The sequence below is a fragment of the Haplochromis burtoni genome, unplaced genomic scaffold (assembly GCF_018398535.1).
Source record: "Haplochromis burtoni strain Fernald_Lab_line unplaced genomic scaffold, NCSU_Asbu1 Contig_3, whole genome shotgun sequence".
In the NCBI taxonomy this organism is placed as follows: Eukaryota; Metazoa; Chordata; class Actinopteri; order Cichliformes; family Cichlidae; genus Haplochromis; species Haplochromis burtoni.
In genome coordinates this window covers 3,383,204-3,397,534 of record NW_024582364.1, presented here as the reverse complement: position 1 = coordinate 3,397,534, position 14,331 = coordinate 3,383,204, and the positions used below count along the sequence as shown (strand labels likewise).

Genomic DNA, 14,331 nt, shown 5'->3' with positions numbered 1-14,331 from the left:
TACCTACAGCATGTTCTAATCGCTCTAATAGGATATTATGGTCAACAGTATTGAACGCTGCACTAAGGTCTAGCAGGAGAAGCACAGAGATGAGTTCACTGTCAGAGGCCATAAGGCCATGTGTATGTGCTTTCTAATGGATCATCACAATCTCTCTTTTCTGTGCTTTCTAGAACATTCTCAATGTCTTAGTGAACCGTGAGGCTTCACCAAGAACAGGTGTGTTGATTCCAGTGCCATGCCACAACAAAACCGTGTTGTCCATAACGCAGTTGGGTGCAGTCGCCGTCCCTTATTACCTGAGTGAGGAGCAGGGATGGGCGCTGCAGGTGGAAGAGCTGCAGCGAGCGCTCGAATCTGCAAAGGGAGTCTGTAATCCTGTGGCTCTGTACGTCATCAACCCCGGAAATCCAGCAGGTATTTATTCCAGCCAGTGTGGGGATCATCTACTGTAAGTGTTTGTTCTTTGTGTTACAGGATGAATATTATACCCTTGTTTTTATGCCACACTGCCTGTAGGTTATGTTCAGAGTCAAAAATCAGTGCTAGAGGTGATCCGGTTTGCTTGGGAAAAGAGGCTCTTTCTTCTGGTTGATGAGGTGGAGAAGCTATTATCATCCATGCAAGCATATTTTAAAAACCAAATGCATCTGTATAAAGGAACTTATGGATGTTTACATGTTGCATTGCAGCTCTATCAGGACCGTGTTTATGGGGAAAACTGTGAGTTTGTCTCCTACAAAAGGGCTGTGAGCGAGATGGGGCCTCCTTTCTCAGGCACAGTGGAGCTGGCGTCCTTTCACTCAGTGTCCAAAGGCTTCTCGGGAGAGTATGTGTTCAGTCCAGATATGTATCTGGTTTGTAATGGATGATTCTCACAAAGCTTGAGGCAAAAATTAAACTGAAATTTAAAGAAATAAAGCAGTCAAATAAGCAATCTCACTACAAGATCAAAAAGATGAAGACATTAGTTTGCTCACTGATACTTATAAGTGCTATTGTGCATTATTTGCACAACTACAAAGATGATCAGGATTTTTAAAAACTTATACACCAAACTTCTCAAGTTTGTTAACTGCATTACAAATATTATTTCTCTGTATTGTTGAGTTTTAAGAAATCTTATCTTGAAAAACACAAATGTGACATAAGCTACTCTCTACAGTTTATGCTTTTTTCAGAAGAGAAATCTGAACACTGGATATACTAGTGGAAAAAAAAAAACAAGTTCTGAGGAGATTTTTGGGTACCTTAGCGTCACTGCGTGAGATACACCCTAGTCAGGCTGGCAGGCTGTTATTGGACCAGCACAGAGAGACAGTCATTTATAAACACATTCACACTTAAAGTCACCAATTAACCTACCATGCAATCTTTGGACTCTGAAAGGTTGCTAGATAACCTGGACAAATCCCACATATGCACAGGGAGAGACTCCAGCTGGTCAGCAGGTTTGACCCCTGAACCTCCTTGCAGCCAAGTTAATATGCTAACCAGTGCAATGGTTACCCTGATACTGGCGGCAGTTAGTGGCACCTCTCAGCCTTCTAGTAGATACACCTATGATGTAATTTAAAACTCCTACATCAGTTTGTTCTCGAGTTATCACATTCACAAACTTGGGTGCCCATGTTGTCTGTCAGTCTTTTATGGCTGTTAGGTAAAATCTTCCAAAGTTGATTGCATTGCACAACTTGCATCGTGACAATTACACTTGTGTGTTTAACATATATTTTCGGTGTTAATTGTAGAAATGTCTTTTTGAAATTCATGCAAATTAGTGCCAAGTGTGCTAAAATAGCTTTGGACATTTTCTTTAGACTGGTATGAACAAAGAGATCATTGACCAGAGTCTCATTGTAAGTTTAAACACTTCTTATACAAGCTAAAATGCGGAACTTAAAAGTATCACAGGTGTAGCAGTGATGCTTTTAAGAGTGCAAGCAGGGTGGAGAGGATGGGGATGCATTTCATGGCAAGAGTGAAAAGGAAGGTTGTGTCCAGTATATCCACTATCCTTCCTCTGCACATGTCCAAACCATCTCGGTCTCAAACTATGTCTCCAAACTGCTCAACCTGAGCTTTGATGTACGAGTCCTCTTGAGCTGGCAGGCAAGAAGTAAAGAAGAAATCTTCATAGGATGTCGTAAAGAAGGGCGTGCAGTGGGTTGGTAGGAATAGTGTGAAATGAAAAAAACAAAACAAAACAATGAAATTCAGTGATAAACTGTCATCCACTGAGAGTGATCATGAGAAGCAAAGCTCCAGAACAGCTACGTTTTTGTTGTTTCTACATGCAAGTCTCTTTCATTAGGTGTGGTCTCCGTGCTGGATATGTCGAGCTGGTAAATCTGGATCCTGCTGTCATGAAATACATCCACACACTGTTCTCCAAAGATGCTTGTTCACCAGTTTTAGGTCAGATTGCCCTGGATCTGATGACGGACCCTCCAAAGCCAGGAGACCCCTCGTACCTGCTCTATAAACAGGTTGGACCTGAGAACTGTACTCTTGTTTAGCTGAGGACGACCAACTACATGTAGCACTGTAGCTGTTTTTGATAAAGAATTTGCCATTTTCTACAAGCTGATGTCTTCTGCAGGAAATTGAGCAGATCAGGACTGTGCTGCTTCATAGCGTGAAGAAAGTCCACGAGGTTGTCAACAGCCTACCGGGATTCAGCTGCCCACCCATTGAAGGAGGATTGTTTGCATTCCCCAGACTGCACCTCACACCAAAAGCTATTCAGAAAGCCAAGGTTACAGCAGAAATGCAAGAGGATGTATTACATAATCTGTGTTGAAGCCCTTTGAACTTTCTCCTGGTTCATTTTCCTGAAATGTGTTTGTTGTTTTCCTTGGATATTTCAGGAATTAGGACTGCAGCCAGACACATTCTACTGTACGAGACTGCTAGAAGAAGGTGGAGTGTTTACCGGTCCTGGTTGGGAGTACGGACAAAAGGAGGGCACCTACCACATCAGGTACAACACAAGTCGGGCACTCTTCAAAGTACATCATTGAGAAATTATAGATATTATATAAAGCAATTTTATTTTTGGTATAAAACAAAAAATAATTTCTATTGTTAAAAGAAGTCTGTGTTTAGACTGCAGATGGATTCATTTCATGGTCCAAGTCTCAAAGTCTTTTTTTTTTTTGCCTGCAGATTTTGCATCGCGGTCCCTCAGGACATCATGGAGGAATTACTGAGACGCCTGAGCAGCTTCCACATGACATTTATGAAGGATTTTTCTTAAAGACAAAGTTCCCATTGGACTTTCCTTTTTCTGTAATCCCATAACTCTATATAGAAAATCAAACCAATTTTTGAAACAGCGATGTTGATTTTAATAAATATGACATTTATTGCATACAATCTTTGGTCAGCCATCTTTTGTCACTACCCATTAGAGTAAGATACAGCTTCAGCTTTTCAGAAAGCAACTAACCGCCTATTACAAGTTCCAAATTCAAATGAGGCCTTACATCAGCCATCATTAAAAATTTAATTAAAAAAAAAATTAAAAAAAAAAAATAATTAGTAGTGTGTTCTTTAAAGAGTTCCTGATAAATTCCGTGCTTTCACATTGGAATCCAGCACTAAAATAGGGGGGGAAAAAAAAAAAAAAAAAGAAAAGAAAAAAAGAAAGTGATGTCAAAACAGCAAATCATCAGCCACTTAATCTGTCTGAGCCAGCAGACATGTAGAAAACCCTCAGTCTTATCAATCCACCTCACTGTCACTGCTGTGAACAAGAGGGTTTGAATCTGTATTGTTCAGCAGCTCTACTAGTAAAGAGATGAGCTTTCCATCTTGAGAAGCATTTGTGTTACTGGGGCTGTTGAGGTTTCGGTGCAGCATGGTCTGAATGGAAGTGCGTAGCTCCCAGAGCAGCTCCCACGTCTCAACCTGCAGCTCACAGCGCACCAGAGATCGTCCAGAAAATGATACTTCTATTTTGTCGCCATGCACTGGTCACAAGAAAAAGAAGAGTAGAATTCAAGTCTGCTAATGCAGAGGGATGATTTCATTTTTGGTGCTTGTCTAAAATGCAAACTACAAACATGTAGACAGACTTGCACAGTTGAAATAATTTCATTTTTACTGTAGCACTCCATAACAGCCCAAAAGCATTAGTCAGCACTTGAACACATCTAAACCAACAAGATTTTCAGCTGATCAGAGACGTGCACAAACAAAGGACTTCAGTCAGATTACCATCCTCCAACCTGTGCTACAAATGCATTCTTTAGGGAGAGCAGAAAACATCTTACCCATCTCTGTGATATCGCAGTCTGTAAGCAGCAACAGAGCGAGTGGATGGACTGCAGAAGAGTCTCTGATGAAAACATTCCCGTTGGACTTGATGGCACTGAAGAAGGTCAACCACCGACTAGGGAGGTCTTCTTTCCCACTACAATATAAAATGAAAACAAACTTTACATGCACATCAAGTCTGTTTGTGATGCAACTCAATATTTAGGGCATGCTCTGACCGGTTCACTGAGGAGCGGTGAAGCAGCACTGGCCCACTGAGTGTTCGCAAAGAAATGCTGTTGGGACGAAAGCGTCCTCCTTTAGTCACAACACCTTTCTTCACCTAAAAACAAAAGAACAAAACAAACCAGGTCTAATTTAAATGCAATGTCAGATTCAACACAAACACCTATACAGCTTTAACCTAGAAAAGCTCAAGTAGATTTATAGAACCGTTACATCACTGTTATGAGGAAGGGGGGGGGGGGGAATTATAGCAGGATATAGGCAGTGAAAGTCAGTCTGGGTAGCTGTCATGTACCTGAATGAGGTTGGGATACAGCCCAGCCAGCAGTACAGCTTTAAGCAGCTCATCCTGGTTGCTGTGCTCATTGTAGAGAGAGGTGTAACGCTGGCAGTCACTGGGATGAGAAACCAGTCCAGCGTCATGCAGATTATCACTGAACTGAGATATAAGACCTGCAATAGGATCAGATGACAGAAATATTTGAATTTAGCAAAAAACAAGAGGGCAGGGATTTTTAACTTCCAAAAGTGGACTGAGACAGGGTGTAAAAGACTGACCATTTATAAAACGAAGGCTGGCCTTGGACAGGGTGTGTCTCTCCAGAAAGTCATCCCTGTCCTCTCGGTTGCCGTCCTGCTGAACTTTCCTCCAGCCCAGAACAGCTCTACTGACCACCAGATAGTCACTGTAGCTTGAGCCACTCAGAGCCTCTTTGGCCTGAACAAACAAAGCAGACGACTCAGTAACAGCTTAGCAAACAAAAATATGGCAAAATTTATTATGGTGAAGACCTCTCACCTTGTTGACTAGTGCTCTGTTCTGCAAGCTGTTGTGGAAAGGGTCTCTAGTAAGACAGGCAGCTACAGACAACATAGGCATAACACATCTAAACATGCTACTCAGGACTAATATTTTGCCCAGCCGTGGGTCACATGACATGCAGGCGACACGATCCCCTAATGGAGTCAGTGTTTCGGTCCTGTCCAGGACTCCTGCAAAACAAAAGTGCATCAAAATGACAAGTAAAGACAAGTAAAGACGAGCAAAGACGAGCAAAGACGCGCTTACCTATATCTTGTAGATTACGGACAGCGTCTCTCACAGACTCTGGCTCTGGGCTGTCCAATACTTGGGATAAGAAATCTACAGCCTACAAGCACCAAAAATGATAAGCCATTAATAAATATAAAATAGAAGAAAAATGTAAATACAGATACAAGAAAGAACAGGCAAGAAAGAACAGGGAAAAAATTATTCCTGTACCTTTGAGTTTGGACTGTGGATTTTAGCCTGCACTACTAAACTCTCAAGTGGGATGCGCAGGATCTCAGGGATGGGAAAGGGAGGCATGGATTCCAGCTGTTTTCTTGAGAAAAGATGGTAGGACTGTCCCGGCTGACACCGGCCTGCTCTCCCTTTTCTTTGTGTAACATTTGAACGGGAAATCCAAACTGTATCCAGACAGGACACCTGGGGCGAAATAAATAAAGAGATTACTTTTGCTGACATTTTCCTGGAATAAAATCAAATGTCAATACTAACCTTAGTCCTTGGGTCATAATTCTGTTCTTTGTGAGTTCCTGCATCCACCACGTGAACAATGTCATCTATTGTAACTGAGGTCTCAGCAATGTTTGTGGCCAGGACAATCTTTCTTTGTCCCACTTGGGGGCGCTGGAACACAGCCTGCTGGTCAGCCACTGATAAACTTGAGTGCACTAAAAGAAAAGCAGAACCAATTATAAACTGGTTATAGGTGGGGAACCTTTTTGGCCTCTGGAAATCCATCGCCTTACTTACAGGGCAGGATCATCTGGGAGCCAGAGGAGAAGCGCGGTTTTTCCTTGAGCTTCTCTTGAACAGCCTTTATGTCCTGCCATCCCGGGAGGAAACACAACACTGCACCTGAAGAACGAGGGGAGAGGAGTTGTTGTAAAATATGACTCTGCCCAAAATTCAAACACTATTATTTAAAGTGAATTAACAGCTTGGTAAAATAGGCACCTGGTTCTCCACATCTGTCAATGTGTTCGATGACATCAGCGACAAAATCGAGATCCGGTGTGGCATCGTTCTAAACAAGAAGAAGACGCAGAGCAACTCATCAGTTTGGAAAGAAAAAAAGAAAATGTGTGAAAAACAAAAATGTGGCAGATGTGAGTTCCACCTCTTTGTCCGTCTTCGCCCTTTCTGGGACCTGAGACCGACGCCCCATCTCTTTTAGTACATCTTCCAGGTACTTGTCTCGTACTGGGTGCATGAACCCTGGCACCTTTACGATCGGGCAGCCGCCAAAGTACTGAGCCAGCCTTTCGTTGTCCCCAGTGGCACTCATGAGAACGACCCTCAGGTCAGGGTTCTCATTCAGGCTTGTGCGCAGCAGAGCCAGCAGCAGGTCTGTGTTTATGTCTCTCTCGTGGACCTCGTCAACCACCACGTGGCTGATTCCCTTCAGGGTTGGGTTTGACTGCAGCTTCCTCAGCAGGACGCCCACTGTGAGGAAGAGCAACGCTCCTCCACTGTGCTCTGGGAGTCGGCTCTCGAGTCTCACCTACAAGAGAAAGATAATACAAATATTATGCATTACTATGGAAAAGATTAACTCCACCCTTCATATCCTTGCGATGCTACCAGCCACAATTCAAGGGTTCAATTACAAAACCAATGTGGTAGAATGAGAAAACTGCCAGTTTATTTTATTCTACTTTTTACTCTTTATGTCAGAAAATAGTTAAAAACAATAGATATGAGGAAGGCCCTCAAAAATTAGAACTTTAATATAAATCTGTAGTCATTGCATGAGCTGCAACACTCAAGTTTTCTAGAGAGAGGTGCAGGCAGATCAAACATTTTACTGTAATCTAGATAGCTTCATAAAATCAAAAATAACAAAAACACCTATGACATAATTTTATGTCCCGGTGATGACTGAAATTAAAGTTCGAGCACTTTGTTGTGTGAGCCCTAAAACAGCTTTGCTGAGAGGAATTTCAAATATGTTTACTGAATAAAAAGTTTTAAAAGCTTAATTTTTAAAGCACAAGACAAAGTTTTGAAGTTGTGCAAATACATTTCTCTTATTAGAGAAATCAAAACAAATCGTTTTGTGTTCAACTAAGATATTGTATAATCTATGCAGCTGTCCTAACCTGATATCCTACAGACTGTTTCAGAGCTGGACCCATCTCCTGAGCAACACGGTGGGCCACCGACACAGCACTGATCCGGCGAGGCTGGGTTACCAAGATGTTGCACTCAGCCCCGCTGCCCCCTCTCACGCGATCCTCCAGCAGAAAACGAGGGACCCGAGTTGTCTTGCCACATCCTGTTTCTCCAGCAATCACAACTACCCTGGAGGCCTGCACAGCTGAGATCACACGCTGACGGTGGGCGTCGACCGGGAGCTCGAGGCTCAGTTCGGGGTTCGCTCTGTTCCACCTCTCCTGCAGGTGGATGCTGAGCTGCTGAGCCTCAGATTCAGAAAGAGGCCTGTACGGCCTGCCTGTGATGGCATCTGTTATAAAATCCTCCTCTTCCTCATCATTCCGGTTTATTGTCTGCTGTTCTTTTGCCTCTTCCTCTTCCCATAGTTTCTGTACCTCTGTTGTCACTGGGTACTGTTAGAAAAATGCGCAAACTCAGAAACTTACATTTTTGTCAAAACTCAGTCAAACACCACTAATCCTCCTTGTACCAAGACTCACCTGGGTGAGGTACTCTCTCACGCTTTGCTCCAGATATTTTGGAATCTCCAATGGAAGTGGGCGCCTCTCCCTCTCTCCAGCCTCCCTCACCTTTTCTCGATGATACTTGGCATGTGTCAGTGGGTTGTTGTCCTTATCCAGCAGCTCCAATTCCTGTAACCAGCAGGTGAGATGCATATATTAAGTACAATCTTGACTTGTTAAGATACAGTAGTTCTCGACAAATACTCACCTTTAGCTTCATGCAGGCAAGTGCAGCAGCTCTCGCCTCTGCTGCCGCCCGGCTGCCTGCTTTGGCTGTGAATGTCATCTCCTCGGGCCAGAGCAGAGTCAGTTCACACTTCTTTAGCTTCCCCCCTGTTGTTCTGAACTGCAGTAGCTCCTGCAGTAATAAGTCACATGGTAGCTTACAATGCACATTGAGTTTAAAGAGGACAGATTGTTACCGCCCAAAACAAAGTGAACTACAAACCCAGATATTGTTGGACGATGTTGCCACCTGGATAACCCTATTCAACAGAGATTTAGGTTGTGGAAACAAGGAAAGAGCTTCTGACACATTGGAGTCATCCTCTTTAGCAGGTGCCCGGTCATTTGCTCTGCCTCTGTAGATATCACCTGTCCAGGAATTATCCTCATTATCATGAAGAGGTGTATGCAGCCCTCCTCTCCCTCGGCCAGCTCTCCTCCTGGGGAGCTGGTTGTTTGGCCCTATCACACCCATTTCCTGTAAACAAACACAATCAAAGAACGGTGAGAGGGGAGAAAGAGACATATCATATACTGCAAACTCACATGCTGGTTTTCAGCTTACTCTGAGCTTCTGACAAGCGGCAGCTGCTGCAAATTGCTCTGCCTCGCTCTTCTTTGAGCCGTAACCCTCCTCTTCTATCTTGCAGGGCCACTGCAGCGTGACAGTGGCCTTCTACAGAGGAGCCACAACACAAAGCTTAACACCATCAACGGATTTTGTCACATGTACAGTGAAAGCAATAATGCTGTCTCGCTCTGACTTTAGCGCTGACCTTAACACCAGCATGTTCCATGCAACTGTACTGGATGAGCTGAGAGAGGTCGCTGACTCCCAGTGACCGTGAGATGGTGTTGTGCAGGAGGCTTTTAGGATCTGGAAACTCCTTCAGGAGGTGGCGTCTGCTATCGACTAAATAATAAATATAATAAAAATTGTAAAAGGTGACTGTCGGTAGTGGATACATGGGAGTCCAAATATGAGATAAAAGAAGCAAGACTACGAAATACAAGCACAAACCATAACCTTTTAAATGACGTGCCCTTGAGTTTTTAGCGCCGCTGCTGGCGAGCTGTCACCCGTTAGCTAACCGGCATCTTCACTCACCTCGTTTACTCTGGAAATAAGATGTCGCATTCATCTGAAAGCTTGGAGATTTGGTCCCATACCACCGCATTTCTTTACTCAAGTCAGACGCTGTTTTACAGCCACTGTGAACGCATTTGCCAATGTTGCATAGCGCTCTCAAACGCACGAGTAAAACACCGGGTAGCGCCATCTTTAAACTAAAGTTTCTTCTTCGGCTCCTCTACAAGCCGTTTTCATGAAACGCCCTCTTGTGGCAGGGAGTATAACTGCATCTTTTAGAGCGCCTCGTAAAAACATGAGCAGATCAGAATCAGAGAAACTTTATTAATCCCAGAGGGAAATTGAGTTGTCATAGCAGCAGATATACAACAAACATCAAGCACTCATACAAAATGAGTGTAGAAACGGCGATATTAATAAATAAACATTAAGACATATAGATAAATATAGAGATATAAATCTAAATCTAAATATACATATAAATATAATAGGACAAGTATGTGTGAAAATATATGTTGTGGTGCACAAAAGTGACCCACGGGGATAAATTAAAGAGTCTGATAGCAACGGGAAGGAACAACCTCCTGTAACGTTCCCTCAGATAGCAAAGTTGAAGGAACCCATTACTGAAACTGCTCTTCAGATTGTCCAGTGTGTTATGGAGGGGTGGGAGTCATTGTCCATGATTGCCAGCAGTCTTGCCAGCATTCTGTCACTGTTCACCTCCTCCAGGGTGGCGAGCTTCATGCCAAAAACAGACTCTGCCTTCCAGATGAGTTTGTACAGTCTGTTTGTGTCCTTTGCTTTGATGCCTGGACTCCAGCATGCTACAGCAAAGAAGACGGTTCTCGCAACAGCAGACTGATAAAACATATAGAGCAGCTTGCTGCTAACGCTGAAGGATCTGAGCCTTGTGAATGTGATTTCTGATCCAAATCAATCAAAGTTTTCCTTTACTTTCAGGTTTCTTTGCGGTCCTTCAAACCCACTTGTGGAGGGACAATAATTGCACCTAACTGGGTCTTGACAGCAGCACACTGCATCACACGAGAGCGAATTTGTTCTTGGTGTTTTCATGGCCAGATCACATATAAGCAGCCGTTTTGAATACTAAAAAAAGTGTCATAAACATGAACTGAAAGCCTTTTTCGTTTCAATTCCAGTTTCTACACATACAGGGTGGTTCTTGCTGAGCATGACATGAACAAAGAGGAGGGACCTGAATAGTTCATTATCATTGAAAAATTCATACACCCCAAATGGAACTGTGTGTCGTGTGGATATGGTGTTGCTTTCTACTCTTTAACAAGGATGAGGAAAACAATGACACAGTCTATTTTTTTCCTCATCCTTGTTCACAGGAATGACATTGCCCTACTAAAACTGGAGAAGAGAACCACTATCAGGGATGAGGTTCAGCTGGCTTGCCTGATGCTACTCTCACCCACAACCAGCCCTGCTACATCACAGGGTGGGGTCGTCTCTACACCACTGCTATTGTCAAGTGTGGCACATCTTTGTTAAATTCTAAATACTCAGTTATTATGCATTCGATTTGATTGGTGTTGTGATCTTTAGCCCCCTGCTACACCACAGCAGGTGGTGGATCACAGCGTCTGCAGTTAAAGTGACTGGTGGGGTGGTTCAGTAAAGACAACAATGGTCTGTGCAGGAGGTGAAAGCAAGTCAGCATGCCATGTGAAAAACAACCACAGAACTTTATGTTATATTTTTGCAAAATAAACTGACAGTGCTGTTCAGTGTATGTGTTACGGTTCAGGGTGACTCTGGAGGCCAGTAGTGGTTTTAACCTTTGAACTCCCCCATGGATGCCATTTTTGCCTGGTCTCTTTCTTATTGTTGAATCATGAACTCTGACCTTAACTGAGGCAAGTGAAGCCTGCTGTTTTTTAGATGTTGTCCTGCGTTCATTTGTGATCTGGATGAGGTGCTGATGTATTCTTGGGAGTAATTTTGGTAGGCTGTCTACTCTCTGGAGTCCCAAAGCCTTAGATGTGACATAACCTTTATAGACAGATAGATGTCATCCACTTGTATCAATCTGGAAACTTAACAACAGTTTCTCATTTGTTCTCGAGTTTCTTTAGATCGTGGCATGATCTTTAAGCATACTTCACTTTGTTATACAGGTTCTGTTAAAGTGATCTTTTTGATTCAACAGGCCTGGCAGTAATCAGGTCAGTGTGTGGTTAGTGAAATTGAACTCTGTTTTCTAAGTTAATTCATAATTTAAGTGGGCCATTTACCTTTTCACACAGGGCCAGGTAGGGTTGTATAGCTTTATTCCCTTAAATTATTTAAAAACTGCATTCTGTATTTACCTGGGTTATCTTTATCTGACATTAAATTTTGTTTTATCTGGAATATTTCATATTCATATTTCATATGTGAAAAAGAACAAATCAGGAAGTCGATGACAGGAATCTGTTTCACTGCCCTGTAAAGAAAATTCTCTCCGAGACAGGTACAAACTCTGGTGATGTTTCTTTGCAGACAACGGCCCAAAACTGATTTAGACTTCATAACATGTGAAGAAACTGAACATTAAAGTGTATAATAAAATGTTTGTATTATGTCTGACTTGCATTTCCTTTAAGCATCTACACATTATAAGAAACATGCAGGATTGAACAGATAAGGAAACGCATTCATTCATTTTAAACAATATATACATGTTTTACAAAGATAAATCCAAACATGGACAGTTTTAAAAAGTCTGAATTAGCATTATGAAAATACAAAGGTGAGTTGGGTGTATTTAGTTACTGTGTCATTGATCTATTTGTATAACTACAAAGCAAATGTAAAAACTATAACATGAGAAATGACCGTTTATAGAATGAGTGCAGTTTTTTATTATTTTTTTCTAACCTTTGTAATTAACAAGTTTGTGACACAAGCAAAAAATCTTAACTGCCAGCGTAAATACACAGCTTATATAATAAGCCTTAACTTGTAGCAGCCTCAGTTTTAAAGAACATGACAGCAGTGGTTTTCAAACTGTGGTTCAGTGTGTCAGTACAGCAGGGTAGCTGGACAACTACAGAATAATATGCAGTGAAGCAGAGCTGAGTGGATATAATTTATGTGGAGAAAATCAGTTTGCTGTGTTTACTTTTGTGTTTTTTGTTTTTACAAAAGTACTCATGAGCCTGAGGGCTTCCAGGTGAAGAAGTTGATTCCTTGCAGCTCCTCAGGTAAGTACTCCTGCTCTACGGGGTCGCTGAAGGCTGGGTTGTATTTGTAGCCTTTCGAGTATCCCAGCTGTTTCATAAGTCTGGTTGGGGCATTGCGGAGGTGCAAGGGGACGGGAGGCAGGGGACCTTTGTGGCTTCTCAAACAGGTCTTCACATTATCATAGGCCTTGTAGATCGAAACAGACTTGGGTGCTCATGCCAGATAGACCACACACTGAGCGAGGATCACCTGTTGACCAGCAGATGAAACAAAAGGAAGAAAACTGAGGTGAAGACAACTTTAGGGTTGACAAGACAGGAGACTTCCAGTCACTGATTGGTCCACTGAGCTTACCTCACATTCAGGCATCCCAATGAAATGACAGGCTTGGAAGGCAGAAACAGCCTGAGTAAGAGCGGCGGGATCTGCCATACCTGAAAGACAAGAAGGATGCAACGCTGCAGAATAAGAAGCACTTTTTAAAAAAAACATTATGAATACTTTGTCAAGCTTCCTCTCTCTCTGTCATTTCAGTCCAGTCAGTAGTTTCTGAACTATTTTCGCAGACAGCGATTTATAGAAGTGTTCCTGAGCTCGTGCTGTGGTTTCCATGACAACGGCGTGCCCGGTTTTAATGCAGCATCACGGGAATCTGATGTTGATTTTCAGCCTTCTCCATTATGCACAGGGATTTCTTTAATCATCAATCTTTTGATAATGTTATGTACTATAGATGATGAGATATTTAAAGTCTTTGTTACATTGAGGAAAATTAGTTCATTTTTTTTAACAATTTGTAGATGCAGTTTTTGGCAGATTGCTGAACCTCTGCGCTTTACTTCTGAGAAACTCTCTGCTTCTCTAAGATGCTTTTTTATATCTAATCTTGTTGCTGTAATATTGCCAATTACACTAATTAGTTGCAACATGTTCCTCCAGCTGTTTCTTTGTAGTAACTCTTACTTTTCCAGCCTTTTGTTGCCATGTCCCAACTTTTCTGAGACATACTGCTGCCACCAAATTCAAAATTGCCATATCTTGTCTTAAAATTGTACAATAAAAAAGTATAAATAGCTCTACTGACATAATAAAGCCAGATGTGGTTAGGATTGTAGAGAAGAAAAACTGGAAAAAAGTGTAAGAAGCCTTTAACTTAGGGATGAACTGATAATGTTTAAAAAAAATTATTGGGCTGATAGCAGTGCCCGTATCTTTTTTTTTCTGTGTGTATTTTGATTTTCTTGCTATTTATTAAACCCTTTGTGCCAGGGGAAAAAAAAAAAAGGTCAATACACACCGGATGATTGCAGCTGGAAAATTCTAAAATATATAAATATATATATATAAATGTGGAGGTGAGATAATGCGACAATTAAATTCACCTACCCACATCTTCACTGGCAAAGCGGACCAATCTGCGAGCCACGTAGAGTGGATCCTCGCCACCCTCAAGCATACGGCCCAGCCAGTACAGAGACGCATTCTCATGGGAGCCTCTCATAGACTTATGTAACGCTGATATGCAGTTGTAATGCTCTTCACCTTTAAGTAACACACACACACACACACACACACACACACAC

General features: G+C 42.2%; 3 protein-coding genes across 3 annotated transcripts in view; 1 reads left to right on the top strand and 2 right to left on the bottom strand.

Moving 5' to 3' along the window:
- The window catches only part of LOC102312656 (alanine aminotransferase 1), a gene marked incomplete in the record, with an annotated part of 15,135 nt that extends 11,833 nt beyond the window's left edge, over positions 1 to 3,302 (top strand). Inside the window, 7 exon segments of the mRNA XM_014332505.2 lie at positions 174 to 417; positions 520 to 599; positions 693 to 829; positions 2,315 to 2,489; positions 2,603 to 2,758; positions 2,871 to 2,983; positions 3,169 to 3,302. Of these exon segments, the coding sequence (XP_014187991.1) occupies positions 174 to 417; positions 520 to 599; positions 693 to 829; positions 2,315 to 2,489; positions 2,603 to 2,758; positions 2,871 to 2,983; positions 3,169 to 3,259 (996 nt within the window).
- Positions 3,303 to 3,343: 41 nt separating this feature from the next.
- Positions 3,344 to 9,779, bottom strand: dhx30 (DEAH (Asp-Glu-Ala-His) box helicase 30). The gene is made up of 19 exons (XM_005912660.3): positions 9,569 to 9,779; positions 9,237 to 9,373; positions 9,026 to 9,136; positions 8,684 to 8,938; positions 8,444 to 8,593; positions 8,212 to 8,364; positions 7,657 to 8,124; positions 6,675 to 7,058; positions 6,512 to 6,581; positions 6,308 to 6,412; positions 6,050 to 6,225; positions 5,771 to 5,977; positions 5,576 to 5,657; positions 5,306 to 5,499; positions 5,065 to 5,224; positions 4,802 to 4,959; positions 4,500 to 4,603; positions 4,278 to 4,417; positions 3,344 to 3,974 (listed from the first exon to the last, which is right to left on the bottom strand). Exons 1-19 carry the CDS (start codon positions 9,738 to 9,740, stop codon positions 3,727 to 3,729), a joined length of 3,474 nt encoding a protein of 1,157 aa, XP_005912722.1. The 5' UTR covers positions 9,741 to 9,779; the 3' UTR covers positions 3,344 to 3,726.
- A 2,411-nt stretch (positions 9,780 to 12,190) lies between these two features.
- Positions 12,191 to 14,331, bottom strand: part of wrnip1 (WRN helicase interacting protein 1) — a 6,822-nt gene continuing 4,681 nt past the window's right edge. Inside the window, exons 5-7 of the mRNA XM_005912661.2 lie at positions 14,135 to 14,290; positions 13,103 to 13,182; positions 12,191 to 12,997 (exon numbers count right to left, since the gene is read on the bottom strand). Of these exons, the coding sequence (XP_005912723.2) occupies positions 12,962 to 12,997; positions 13,103 to 13,182; positions 14,135 to 14,290 (272 nt within the window). The 3' untranslated portion in view covers positions 12,191 to 12,961. The remainder of the gene's footprint in view (positions 12,998 to 13,102; positions 13,183 to 14,134; positions 14,291 to 14,331) is intronic.